This window comes from Hydra vulgaris, chromosome 06, assembly GCF_038396675.1.
Source record: "Hydra vulgaris chromosome 06, alternate assembly HydraT2T_AEP".
NCBI classification, from domain to species: Eukaryota; Metazoa; Cnidaria; class Hydrozoa; order Anthoathecata; family Hydridae; genus Hydra; species Hydra vulgaris.
This window is the reverse complement of record NC_088925.1, coordinates 15,795,821-15,811,587: the sequence shown is the minus strand read 5'-3', so window position 1 is coordinate 15,811,587 and position 15,767 is coordinate 15,795,821. Positions and strand designations below refer to the sequence as shown.

General features: G+C 26.1%; 1 protein-coding gene across 2 annotated transcripts in view; it reads right to left on the bottom strand.

Annotated features, from left to right (window-relative positions):
- The window catches only part of LOC136081671 (uncharacterized), a 55,118-nt gene that overhangs the window by 2,892 nt on the left and 36,459 nt on the right, over nt 1–15,767 (bottom strand). For both annotated transcript variants that reach the window (XM_065799340.1, XM_065799339.1), the window contains exons 5-9: nt 11,540–11,635; nt 5,514–5,624; nt 3,102–3,221; nt 2,940–3,002; nt 652–709 (exon numbers count right to left, since the gene is read on the bottom strand). In XM_065799340.1, the coding sequence (XP_065655412.1) occupies nt 652–709; nt 2,940–3,002; nt 3,102–3,221; nt 5,514–5,624; nt 11,540–11,635 (448 nt within the window). The remainder of the gene's footprint in view (nt 1–651; nt 710–2,939; nt 3,003–3,101; nt 3,222–5,513; nt 5,625–11,539; nt 11,636–15,767) is intronic.

Sequence of the window (15,767 nt, the reverse complement as noted above, 5' to 3'; positions counted from 1 at the left end):
AGCTATCTATTTATTTATATATAGAATAAACGAATTTAAATAATTTTATCTTTTACATATTTATATAAATATCATCAAATGAGACAAATTTAATCAGAAAATTTTTTACTTGCTTATAAATAGGATATTTTATATTTTTATGAGTTAGATTTGTCTTGAACATTTTTAACGACAAAAGTACTAAAGTGCTTTTTAAAAAAATTTAAAAAAATAAAAATAATTAGATAAATATCTAAAATACCTTTTTAATTATTATTATCATCTCTACTGAACATTAAACACCTGACATATATGTTAATTAGTTATGTTAGTTTAGTTTTTTTGTTATTGCTTTTAAATTGAGAACTTCATTTTTTTAACAAGCAGCTGGGAACATATAACAAAATACCACATGGCTGGCTAACACCCATCATCATCATCATCATGATCATCATCATGATCATGATCATCATGATCATCATCATGATCATGATCATCATCATGATCATGATCATCATCATGATCATGATCATCATCATGATCATGATCATGATCATCATCATCATCATCATGATCATCATCATGATCATGATCATCATCATCATCATCATCATCAAAAACATCATTATCATCATGATCATCATCATTACCATCATCATCATTATTAAATACCGTGACTAATTTGTTGTGTTGCTGCAACATTATCTTTTCTTGTATCATCTACCAGCATCTAAAATGAATTAAATTTATAGGTAAATGAAGTACAATTTTTTATTCTTATCTATTTTTATGATAAACTTGATTTTATTAAAAGATGGAAACTGACAAAACCTTTTGCATTAAAATATATGTTTTCATGTTTATACACACACACACACACACACACACACACACACACACACACACACACACAAATACACATGCATGTATATGTATGTGTAACACATACATATTTTATATATACAGTGTTGTATCCAGGTCAATTTTGACACCGCTAATCATAATTCCAAATCTAAAATTATAATACCAAAGCTAAAATCTTAAATGTACTCATCAAGAAAATAAGTTCAAAGTTCAATTTTATTGACAAAAAGCCTTATTTACCCAAGTATCTAAAAATTTTTGCAGCATTTGTCTACCTTTGATTGGCAGAAAAAAGTCTCACAAGTGCATAACATCATCTTTAAAGAAATTATTATTAGAAGAAGTTATCTAAAGAATTAGAATAGAAAATAAAGTAAACAGCCAAACAGAATTAAAAAGAAAAGGTTGAATTCAAATTAGTCTCACAAAGAGTAATGAGGTCTGGTGAATTTTGCAAGTGGTAAGATTAAATGAATGAAAAGTTATATTAAAGATCATAAATATTTGTAAAAAATAGAACTGACGATGACAGTGGCAATGGTTTTTATGTTTATAATTTTTAGGTACTATAGCTATAGTCATGTTTTAAGTTTATTAAAGGATTTGACTTAACCAAAAATCATAATTAGTGGACAGCACTGATAGCAAAAATCCATACAGTTGCCTCTGTTCTAATAAACTTCCCGTTCTAATGATCTTCCTGTTACCTCTAAACTTAATAACCTAATAATCTTCCCAAATTAGTAACAAAGGGCTCCTTATATAGTCTCGACAATACACATCAATATAAACAGGGAAACATCCATGCACAACATGGCACTACTAATACTTTGATATTTTACAGTTGTTAATGAAATCAACCTCTCTGAGTAACATTTGGGGTACCAAAAAGGTTCCATTTTTACTCCTGAGTTGTTCCTCAATTATATTACATTTATATTAACAATCTTTCTGTTAATCTTACCTCTAAAGTGGCTCTATTTGCTGATGACAAAACAAGTCATCACTTTTTGGTCTCTTTGAACAGAAAGCCAAAATTTTTTATCTGATCCAGAAACTTCTGTGGTACCACAAGGTTCCATCTTTAGGTTGTTCTTTTCTTACTCATGAATCCATTCTCTAACTCAATAAATCTTTATTCGCCTTTGTATAGAATATTATTCTTCTAATGAAGTCTTCTTCCTTTGAGACAAAGTCCAAACTCACACTGCAATGTTGTTGTACTTGTTCTAGCTGCCAAGTTTAACCTTGTGTCTTGTCCTTGCAAGGTTGCATCTCTTTCTCTTTTCAACAAATACTATTATATTAGCTGCTTAAGAGTGTATCACTATTTGTTCCATTAACCAAAATTTAATCTCATGTGACTCATCATTCAGCAAAGTCATATCCTTTTACCGTAACTGTTCTTTCATGCTCAAAAAACTTTCAATTGTCTAGTTTTTTTCCATAAACATTGGTTCTGTCAAAATTTTTCTCATCATCAGTGTTCTGTCAACCGCTTTTTTTGCTCTTTAACCCTCTTCTTTGTTCTAAGTTAACTTTTAACTTAAATAGTGAATTCATTTAAAAAAATAAATCAAATAAAATCTATAAGATAAAATCTAATAGAAATACCAATCAAGCAGTTTTTCAATGCAGAAAATTTCTGAGATTCTCAGAAAAAAATGCTCATTTATAGAGTTTTTTCAGGAAAAAAAAAAAATGTTTTTGTGAGTTTCTAAAGAATTACTAATAGCACAAAATATTTTTAGAAAAAAGTTTTAAAATGGACACTAAAACCCAAACTATTTATTCTAACAATGATTTTTAATATAATCAATGTTTTTTTTTTTTTTAAATGCTATTTTTTAACTTATTTCCCCAGTTTATTAAATATACCAACACCCCATCATTACTAATATTGCCATCATTAATAATATTATCAACAATCCAACTCCCTAATTATTGTAAATAGATACAACTAATCAGTTTTTAATACTAATATGTACCAATGTTATTATTAAAAACTGTAATTTGCTGAAAAACATTAAAAAAATATTCCTCATATATATGCAGAAAAAAAATTTAAAAAATAAATAAATATGAAAAGTACCAACTTTTAGGCGTGTGATGGCCTCAAAACTAGTAGCAGTAGACACTTTATCTGGTGTATGTTCATTCTGAAATATCAAAATATTATAGCATGTAGTTTTTGTCAACAAACTGAAATATTATTAGATTATAAATTTTATAATTTTAGTTTGACAAAAAATATAAACCTTGTTTTTTAATGTCATTAATTTCTGCAAAACTCCTTTTTCTTTAGCATATTGAACAAGAATTTCTAACATTTCAATATCATTTTTAGAAACAGCACAATGCAATGCAGTATTTTGTTCCTTAAAATAAATTAAAACTTTTTTACAAAAAATTTATACTTGAAAATTAGACAAAGTTCAAAATATAGTTTAAAAATAAAAACACATTTTACTCATTGTAATAACAATTTTAAGCAAATTTATTTTCAGCAATATTAACAGTAAACAATATTTCAGAAGTAAATTTAGTTAGTGATTTAAAACTATTAGTTTGTATAATTCAAAGAAATTTAATTAAATTAAAAAATTTGATATGAGCCATTCTAATTTTATAGAATGGCTTGTTGATGTAAACCATTCTAATTTTATAAAATGGCATTGATGTGTGCCAGGTGTGGCTAATATAATATAATACCAATTAATAGGTAAAACTTTGATGTCTGACAGTGTTTTAGAAACAATCGAGTGGTTAAGATAGTGGGCATTGATTTGAAAAATGATCATCATTCATTATAATGTTTTGATGGACAGGGGGTTCAGATGATTCACTGAGGCTGTGGATAATATTTTTCTGTCATATTTGTGATAGTAAGCTAGCTTAACACAGATTTAGGAATCTATTGGTTAACATAAATTTGAAACTCTGTTAAAAATGATACTACAAAAGCAAAGAGAAAATAAAATAAATAATAAATCATATTTAAAAAATCTCTATGATAATGATTATTATCTCCACAATAACAATAAAATTTTCAAATACATACATATTTGTTATTTTTATGCTCTAATCTAAAAGAATAAATTATTACAAATAAATCCAATAAATAAAAACTTTCTAAATATATTTTTAAAAATAACTAATAAAATTAAAAACGTATTTTTAAAACCCAATGCTTTTATATGTTATAAAAACACAAATTTGATAATAAATTTTTTCAGATATTACTATTTTATTTTATTAACATTCGGCTGTATGCGTGTGTAAAAAAACAAAAAAAATCAGGTAGAGGCGGGTCTCGAACTTTAGACATACTGTTTACAAAGTCAACGCCTTATCTAAATAAGCTAAATGCGCGTGTAAGTAGGAAAACAATTATTTTAAAAACTATTTTTCTTCTTACAATATAAAAAAATAAATTTAATTAAAATTAACTAAATTAATTGACTAATTGCAAAACTAATTATTGAATATTGTATTGTCATCAAGCAAGAGTGTGTATGCAAAATTTGAAGAAAATCTATCATTAGGAAGTGACTCAAAAATTGATTGCATGATTTGATGCCCACAGACATACAGACAGACATACAAACAGACATACAGACAGAAACGACGAGTTAATAAAAGTATTTGGAAAAAACTTAAAAAAAAAAGTTATAAGAAGAAATTGATTTTATTTGATTTTATTTTTCTATTGTCTCTATTATATTTTATCAATTAAAAATAAAGTATGAGATAAAAAATAAAATTGTACTTTTTTTTAAAAAACAACTATTGAGGAGTAGAGCGAAAGAAAATCTCAGATAATAAAAAATGTTTTGACTTTTATCAAGATTCCAAAATCTAGGATCTTCAAAAATATTTAGAAACTTCATAAAGAAAAGGATTACAGGAGTTATAGGGTCTGAAACCTGAACGTAGAATATTATAATTCAAAAATAATATTTAATTTTAATGTGAAATAGATGGTGGACTCTATGTTAAAAAATGGTAAATTCCAGGACTTATGAAGTTCAGTTGTTTTCCTACAATAAAGCTTTAAAGTTTGTGAACATTTTTTGAGTCTTCAAAAATGTCCAAGAAAAAAACAATAAAAAGCCTAAAGTATTTTTTGCGGCATCTCTGGTTAAATTAACCCATAATTTAAGAGAAATAATTAGTTGCTCTAATAGATCATAATTAATTACCTGTTTTATTGGTTATTAAAATGAAACAGTAAATAACAAAACTGAAAAAATCACATTATTGAAATGTTTAATTGCACTTCACTTTAACCTTAAAAAATAATGTAATTGGCATATTTATTTAAATTATTCAATTATATATTCATAATTATTATATTACCTATTCTATTCAATTTAAACAACTGATCAATTTAAATAATTATGCTAATTACATTATTTTTTTATAAATAACTGTGGCAACAACTTTTCGCAAAAAAACAGCTTGTGATGTCATTTTCCTGAAATAAAATTTTGATTTGACAACTTGGCAAACCTCTAATCTATTTAAAGACCTAGCCAAAAGATACCTGCCAACCACTGGTCATTTTATCTGACAAAATGTTTGGCGATGGTTCCCCATAATCCTTGCCTTTAAGTAGGTAAGGAAGGTGCTGTTGGTATTATTTTTCATGCTGATCATTATAATCTTACCTCACAACATTTGATGCACATATCAATTTGTTTATGTTTTAAAAGTATAGTAGCAGCACCATGATTTTTACGAAGAACTGCATTGTACAAAGCTGTTTTACCATAATCACCCTAAAGCAAAAAAACAACAAATTAGATTTATTTATCAGCCTTGTCTATTGAGTGGATCAAACATATACTTTACTACTAGTGTTTAATATTGACTTCCAGGTATTTTCATTCCATAGGTTATTTGAATTTTAAATTTACTTTAAATTTTTAAGCAAAAAAAAAAAAAAAAAATCATGCTTTAACAAGACGACTTTACATAAGACATTTTATTACTTATTGAAACAAAAATAATTATAGTCAACTAAATAATTAGTTAATATATAACTTATATTAGCTAAAGTATATAACATATATCATAACTATTTATTACCAATAAAAACTTCATTTCAAATATGATTTTTTAAAACAACCTCCTTTAAGGCAGTGGCTTTAAAGGAGGTAGCTAAATTCCAGGACTTATGAAGTTCAGTTGTTTTCCTACAATAAAGCTTTAAAGTTTGTAGAATTTTTTGAGTCTTTAAAAATGTCCAAGAAAAAAACAATAAAAAGCCTAAAGTATTTTTTGTGGCATCTCTGGTTAAATTAACCCATAATTTAAAAGAAATAATTAGTTGCTCTAATAGATCATAATTGATTACCTATTTTATTGGTTATTAAAATGCGGTAGTGGTGTAGTGGTAAGAGTGCTCGCTTTGTAAGCGAGAGGTTCGGAGTTCGACTCCCACCACGTCCCTGGAAGTACCGCGCTCAACTTAGTTTCAAGGTTCGTGTTTCGGAGTTAAAGAGTTGAGAGAGGGTTGCACCACAAATAACAACTAAAAAATAAAAAACACAAAAAAATGAGTAGCCTCCTCGACTGTAGTGGCCCCCCTCGGGCCTTGGGGAGGTGAATAATCTAAAAAAAAAAAAAAAAAAAAAAATGAAACAGTAAATAACAAAACTGAAAAAATCACACTATTGAAATGTTTAATTGCACTTCACTTAAAACTTAAAAAATAATGTAATTGGTTTTGCTGAATTCTTTAATTTTTAGTTAGAAAATATTTATAGAATTTACACCTAACAAAATTAGACAGCTTTTTATTAATTAAAGCAATAATTAATGTTTTATGGTAATAATTCAAGACAGATGGTGAATAAATTGTCAATGTGTTTGAAAAAAACAACATTATATTTAATATTTCTCAATTTATATGTCGTATTTGGTAAGTATATTACATTAGAACCTGTCTTAACATTACAAATTAAAAAACTAACAAAATAAAAAGTCTTTCATTAAACAATTTCAATTTTAAAGTTAGCTCAATAATGCTACACTTTTTTGCAATCTTTAGCAATAAATGTTCAATTTTAAAAATAAAATAAGCAATACATGTTTTACAGAATAAATTTAATTAAAAATATTCCGCATGATTAAATAAGAATTTCGAGAATATTTGTACCCAATGAAAAGTTAAGCAAATAAATGCTTTTAATTAAATTTATTAAATTAAGGTTAAATAACATAAAATAATTTTTTTTAACAGAATCCTAATAAGGATAATAATCATTTAATAACAATAAATATAACACAAAAAATAATTTAAGAAATAGATGAGCTTAAAATATCTGAAATATTTTATTTATACTTTTAATGCGAACTTCCCTAAATTTGGAAAATAAAATAATTAAAGAAATTCTTTAGTAATTTATGATGAAAAAAACAAAAAACTTTTATATAAAAAAGAATTTTTAGATTTCTTATCAAAATTCTACAATGATGTCATATACTAAAACTCTTTGGAATTAAAGTCGCTTGAATAAATTATAAAGTTTGTAGATTGCAGCATATATTTTAAAGACTAAAAAACACATGCTAACATAGAGATTAGGAGCTTCAAGTAAAACTATAAAGCTAGTTTTTTAATATGAACACAACTTGTCTTGGCACTTTGGGATCCCTTTAAAAACTTCTGTACTTTTACGAGAATATATGTCTATGTTTGTTCCAATATTACAAAATCAATTAATAACTTTGTTCATATAGAAAAGATAGGAGTATGTTCAGTTTTGACTTGCCAAGTTGAACTGCCTTTCAATGAACTTATAGTGCATTTAAAACTACATATTAAAAACAGAGTCTCTGTTTAAAGTCCATATGAAGAATATGTTCGCCAATACAAAACTAAGCTCTCATTCACTGCTCATTTATCAAAGTGTCATCAAATCCACAAGGTGACATTTGAGCAAAACCAAATAAACATTTCAACTTCAGAAATTACACACAATCATTTAAACAATAATGAAAACATTGATGCAAATGAATTTAATATTAATGATATGATTCGTAACATAGGTTTATTTTTATTAAAATTGCAATGCTAATATCATATTACATTAACAACAAATTAGTTTATTGTGAATTAATGTTATGTTAAAATGTTACATCTGAAAACAATAAATTAATACCAAACTGAAAAAATATTAATCGAGAAATTGTTAAATTACATTCCTAAAAAAGATCTACTTTATATTATTCATGCCATGCTGTAGCAGAAGTGAGATCCTTTTTAAACTCGAATGCCCCCTCCAAGCAATCGGAGAGCATTGGCTTCTTATCAAGATAAGAATAAATGGTAGTATCATCAGCAATGCCATCTTAGATGTGAGAATATCTGGAAGATCGTTAATGTAAATTAAAAAGAGTATAGAGCCAAGGATAGAACCTTGAGAAACCCAATAATTAAAAAAAACTTTATAAAAGTAGGTTTTTAAACTTTTTCTGGTCTTTAAAACAATTTCTTTTAAAAAAAAAATAATCCAAAACTGACCTGACAATTGAGAAACTAAAAATGACATGAAATAAGTAATGATTAAAGATCAGATGAGTAAAAATTATCAATTTTTTATTATAAATTATTTATTTTTTATTATGTTATAGTTTTTATATTTTTTAGCCCACAAAAGATCAGAACTTGGTATATAAAATTACAAATTTAATTTTTGAAATAATTTTATATTAAATTAAAATAATTATTTGATAAAATAAATTTTCAGTATTGTTAAGAAAATTTGGATTTTATTTTTAAATTATTGATAAGAAAATATAATTGTTATTAGAGGTAAAATAGAATTCTCTATTTTTTCTTAATTCTTAATTAACAGCTGCAGAGCAAATCAGTAGAGGTATTTTATCTGTTACTTTCTTTATTTTCTGATTTTAATAAGGTGATTAAAATAATTCATCAACCTATTCACCTGTTTTACATCCAACTGCAATGATTGTATTACTTTTCCAGTAAATTCAGTATGTGATATTAATTTAAATTGATATAAATTCAGTAATTGAATTTAATTTTGAGGAAGTTGATTAAAAGATTTTTATTTATTAAACAATATAAGAAAATCTAATTTTAAATTTAGGAGTAATGGCATCTGGCATTAACAATGGAAAAAACAGGAAATTCGGTTATCACCATTACAATGACAAACAAACTGAGATTGGTTATGTTGCAATTTAAAACCTCTATTTGTATGGTAATTTAATTAAAGTTTTTATTTTTAAAGGTTTTTAATTATATCCAGAGTTATTTGTTGCTTGGCCTCAAATCAGTCATATTGACTTTTTATTCAGTTATATATAATATAATAGTTAAATCAGTCATATTGACTAACAACTTTAAGTTAATGATTGCAATTAATGAGTGTTTTTTATAATTTATTACTCTGTTAAATATTAAAGCAAGCGCTCTTACCACTACACCACTACCGCATATGCACCACTACCGCATAGTTTACATTATAGAGTATATTACATTATAGTATATAAGAATATATATTGTATAATTATGTGCTTATATATATTCTATTAAAATTGTTAATAAATTTTTTGTTATTGTTTATTTACTAATTTACTATTTATTTGTGAATTTGCTGTTAAAATGAAATGTAAATCACTGAAATTTTAATATTTTTATGGAAATGCAATGACAAAACCTCCCGTTGTTTAACACAACAAAACTCATTGTATTTCAATGGAAACATGTTTATTTACAGAACTTACCTTTACATGGATGGGTTTTTCCGTATAATAACGGAAGGTTTTGTCATTGCAGCTACCATTACAATTTTCCTTAAAAAATGCGATAGTTTTTAACAATATACGTTACACTTTTGCAATATACAACAAAATCTCATAACAAAGCCTGCATAAATATATTTTCAATTACTAACTTTTTTTTTAACAAGACTCGATATATTCATAAACATATATATATCACAGCGTAACATGATAGTTTATCACATTTAACACATAGTTTATCACACTTCAGTTGCATGTTTACTAACTTCATCATAGGTTTTGATTTTTATACTAGGTAATGACTACTACCATTAAAACCATTCTTTGGAAGTTCACTATCTATTCTTACTGATAAGAGTATTTAGTATATTGGGTAATATAAACTTATTAACATTTTTTTTATGCCTGCTTTCTCTCTTAACCAATTATAAAGATTTTTTTTCTAAAAAAAAAGAAAATCAATTTTATTAAGTATTTTTCTTCATAACACATTTTGTTGCATCATAGATTGTATTTTCTGGTCCATTTTTACATCAAAAAGATGGAGCACTATGTAGATGACTAGGGAGATAGACATACAAAAGAGTACAGCATACATTGGTTGACCACATGATGGAGCATGGTAATAGACTGTTTTTGATGTCTTCTAAACAAAGATTTTTCTATCTGTTCATAAAGCAGTTTGATCTAAATTAAAGAGGTTTATCAAATAAATTGTTTTTACCTAATGTCTTCACATGTAACTTTTTTTCAGAGATATATCTTTAGCTCTTGCTTTTGTTAAAAGTTCAAGCTTCCTTTTTCCAAGAACTACATTCTTTCAACCAGTGTTTTCCTGGTTTGTCCTTTTTAAATAGAGTATTTTCACAAGTTAATGTTATATATTAGATTATGTCTATGCAAGGGTTGAATTAAGCAATCATGATTTGTGATATCCGGAAAAATATTTGGTTCTAAAAATTTTAGTTTATGCGAAACAGTGTACTTTATTTTTAAGAGGCAAACTAACTTGAATTTGTTAGCAAAAAAGTTATAAAAAACAAAACAATAAACTTACTACTACAAAAGAATTAATACTCTAGTCACTAACTGCATTATAACAGTAATAAAACTATAGTTATGTTATTACTTTTACAACGCACTTACAACTTTTATAATTCATTCTTTGTTCAAAAAACATAAGTAATTCCAAATTTTAATTGAAATAGAAAAGCATCTAGAAAAAATAGAATGGATATTCTATAAATAATATTAAAACTTCAGAAACTTAAACTAATAAGTACTTAAACTAATAAGTACTTGAACAAAAATGTAAAATATGAAATCAACTTTTTATAAAGTTTATCATTTCAAAAAATGTTACTAATGGTCCATAAAAACGCGCTAAATTTTGAAAATCAGCCAATTAAAAATTTTTATTGGTTGATTTTAAAATTAACGCGCGTTTCTATGAACCATTAGTAACATTTTAGAAATGCTAAACATTTTTTATAAGCATTTTAGAATTTTTTAATTTTAATTTAAATTTTAAAATCTCTAAATATAAAATTCTGGTTCTTTCAAGATCTTGAAAGAATTTTATATTTAGAGATTTTAAAATTCACAATCTTTTTTATTAACACTCTTTGAAAAAATAATATTGCTATTATGTTATATAGTTGTCATAAAAAATGACAATTTTTGTTAAAAAGTGTGTTTTGTTAAAAAGTGTGTTTTGTTAAAAAGTGTTGTTTTTTTTTAATATAAAATGTAAGTAATTTATTTTTATTCAAAACCATTATATTAAACCATTATTTAAGAATTGACCATTCTTTCTGAAATCTGTATAAAAACTTTTTAGCAAAAAAAATGGTAAAATTCAAAACATTTATATTATATCAGTGTAATCTAAAAATTTATCAGATAAATGACTTACTATTTTTTTATTTATATCTGCACCTTGGTCTATCAAAAACTTTAACAGCTCTATGTTCTTGAGGTTTACTGCAAGAATAATAGGCAACTCATCGAACTAATATAAATAATACAGAAATTACAAACGTAATAAATTATAACATACATAAAATTTATTATTAAAGCACTTATGTCTAAAATAAAATCAGATGCACACTTAAGAGATATTTACCTTATCTTAGTTTCCTTAATTGTAACTTTAAATTTTTTTTTTTATTGTTTAGCTCAGTAATAAATAAAGTGTTAAAAGTGTAAAAAATAACTAATAAATCTTAATTCAACAATTTAAAATGTGGCATTCCATTGTGTTTTAAAATATTGTAAATTAATTTTAACCATCTTAATATTAATTATTGTAATTTAATGTTTAATGCGCATAGTTACTGTTTAATGCGCTTAGTTACAATTGTTATAACGAATGTAATTGGTTAAAATAGAATCTGCTAACGTGTAATTAACTATATATGAAAAGTCTAATTGAATGCACTTAGTAACAATTATTAGTTAACTGACATCAAATTAAATTGTTTTAAATTTTTGTTAAAAAGCATGTGATATATTTAATGAAGTTATTATTTTAAATGTTTATATTGTTTTTTTTATTTTACAAATTTTGATTTTATATCTTTAAAATTTATCACTAAAGCTTGATATATTTTAATTAAATTTATTTAAAATAATGAATATAATATCTTATGAAGTAGCTGTTGTGGGCCACTGGGCTATGTCGTAGCTAGGTAGTACCAGGTACTATATAGCTATGTAGTACCAGGTATGTGGTAGCTATGTAGCAGCAGGTAACGTAGTAGCACTCTTTTTAATAGCTATGTATTGGGCGGGTAGCCCGTGGACTATGTAGTACCTTTGTAATCAACATTCCTAATTGGTTTTTATGAATCGACCAGCCTTTAGCATGAAAACATTTAAATATAATTATTTTTAGCTGAAACCAGCAGTATGAGTGTTTAATTTGCTATAGCCACATTATTTTAAGTTCTATTACAGCCACAATTCATTATAACCAAACACGCAATTTATACTTTGTTCATAACAACTTTCCATTATATTTTTGTAACAACAACATTCCATTTGGTAGGAAAGTCATTTTTTTTTGGTGACAAGGGCTGAAGTTGTAGAAGTATGTATAAAACGTTCACTGAAAATTGAGAGTACATGATGGGTAAGGAGAGTTTTCAAATGAAAATTGAAAAATGAGAGTACATGATTGGTAACGAGAGTTTTCACAATGGCTATTAAAACACGGTAGTGGGATAATACCTGTCAAAAAGGAAGATTCTTTTAAAGAGTATATTGAAACACAAAATCAGGGCGTTAATAGAGAAACGGACTAAATCAGATTAAGTCATGACATATTTGAAGATGATGAATAAAATGATTATGCTAAACGAGTTATTTTAACACTAACTAATGTGAATTCACTGTCAATCGATGAGCAAGTGCTTGAATGTTTACCGGAGATCAATGCATTGTGCTAAGTGCTGATTAAATTGAGATGGACGACTCTAATAAAAGAAACAACTCTTCTATTTAGTTTTTGAACAACTTTGTTTCTACAGTTGTGCCACTAATTGTTTAAAATTTAAAATTGGTTGTGTAATTATGTTATTTAGAAATTTATTAAAACTTGCAACAAAATGGTACTCAAATGAAAGTTTGTGCTCTTCAAAATAATCTTATTGATGCTGAGGTTTTAACAGTTGTTTCTGGTGATAAACGAGTATTTTTTTTATCAAGTTTTGTTGACACTGAATCAGATTCTAAATTTTCTTTGTTTTAAAAAGTTGTCTGATCAAACGTTTGATGGAGTTAGTGTATATAAAAAAAAATTGTGTGTTTTTTAGCGTCAACTATTTAAAAGTTTGTTTTTCAAAAGTGATAATTATCCCATTCAAGGAATGATAGGCGAAAAATGTTGTACAAATAATGTTATACTTTGTAATGTTCTGAAGTTCTTTGGATTTTTTATTTCGAAAATTTATAGTTCACAAGCACAAGTTCCATTTTTGTTGACTTTAATTATTAATTATACTTTTTATTCATCATTTATACTGTTAATATATTTGAACATTATTTTATTGCATTATTTAACCAAATTAGTAAGAAACTCATAAATTGCATGCTTTTTATAAGTACTAATATTGTCTATTAAAAATCTCTAATGAGGATAAGATCATTATTTTCTACAATTTTCTGCAACTTATTGAGAACAAATAAAGGATATGTGGGATTTGTGAATCAGACCTATTATGACCCATTTTATGGGGCCAGACTTTCTAGTGAGAGTATATTAGTACAACTTAACAAAAAGTAATTACTTTTTAAAATATACTTCTTCAGTTTATTTAATCTTTTTGTAAATTAATATTTAGCCATTAAAATGAATAAACAAAAAAATAAAAATAAGTTGATATTAGATAATTTTAGAAAATTCCATAGTAATTTTATTTTGCTGTACAAGCTGCAGTACAAAAGGACAAGCTGCAGTATTAAAGAAATTAATGCAATTAGATTAGTGAGTACAGCAACAATTGTGTGGTTTTTTGTTAAAAAGCAAAATTAGGCTTGCAAAAAGTGTATTCTTACATAAATTTAAATTTCAAGGTAGGTTTACTATGGATCACTTTATGATTAGAAATCATCTTGATACCCACATTTTGGCATTTAGGTTTAATTGAAATGAAACAATTGTAAGTATAAAATAAATATATCAGCCTTTTATGTTTTAGACTGTCATTAAAAGTGCAATGCCAAATCCAATTTAAAAAAGATTTTGACTTAACTCTATGCCATAAAAAAAACATTATTACAAGAACATAAATAATGCTTTTTAATTATTTAATTTGTTATTTGCTTTTAAGCTTTAAGTAATTCATAAATTGTAAAAAAGCTAAAATTAGACATTCATCTATCACTAGTATTTCTGAGTTTATTAGCCCTAGAAAAGATTTTATTCCTAGTGAAAACTCTTCATAAGAAAATAGAAAATGTTGCATGGAAAAGAATTAAAACAAAGTAAAAAAAGAACTTTAAAGATGAGACAAAAATTTCCATAGACTGAATTTAAAAGTGTAACTATAACAATAAAACAAAGTTAAATTATTTTTGGTTTAACATTTTAATAAACATTTTAGTGAAAAAAGACTCTCAAGATCATCATAAGTCTGTTTACATCAGATGTCCATAGCTGGATGTCCTCTTTTAGCTACCTCATTTGTTCTAGGCACATTTTTGTAAAAGACTTAAATCTCAAGGATACGTCTGTTCAAAGTTTATTGGGCTTGAATGAAGCTTGATGTAGTTTCTTTCAGGTTTGTCCTATTGGGTTCCTCCCTCATTTTAAACCATGTGTATAATCAGGAACAGCTAATAAACTTTACTGTTTCTTTCAATGATAGTCTGTCTTCAGGGATTAGAAAGTATTCTTGTAAGACATAAATTGCACTTTGCTGAGTGAGAACATGGCAGTTTGGTTGACAGCTCCACTTTGGGTAAAATATTGGCATCCAAGTAGTGCCTAAAGACAATGCATAACCTGAAAAAAAAAAAAAAAAACAATAAGATATATTTTATGAGTAACATCTACTCTAATAACGTTTCCTTTATTATAGCTGCTAGATTTATGGAGGTTCCTTTAGGATGCATTGTTTTGAGACTAATGTATCAAAATATTGGTCCCTCTGACTGAAGGGCAATGATCATGGATTCCATTTTCTTAACACCATAATCATATGGTGCCACAGTTTTCACATCAAAATGTAAGATAAAAGATGGCTGTATAGACAAAGCTGTTTTGAGTTTATTCAGGGTTGGACGTGCAACCTTTTACCAGCTCTAAAAATAGCTGATTGATTGTGGAAGGAGTTGTCCTAGCTCTTTTGTGGGTAGAGATACCAGCTTCTGCCCACATGATAACAATTGGCATTGCCTTAAACCAAAAGTAAAGTAATTATATTTAAAAAAAAAATTTTATTTTTATTTTATGAAGTCATATTATTTCTTTTGGGTGGTTCCAACAACAGCTTAAAATTGTCAGAGTCATTGTCATTTTGAGGGCTTGAACCTGAATATAATTTTATATAATCGAGATCCATGCATCATTTTTGCTATCAACTGCCTGTTAGTAGGATGCTCAAACACTGTTTGGCTGGTTGAGACATACCTCTTTCTAT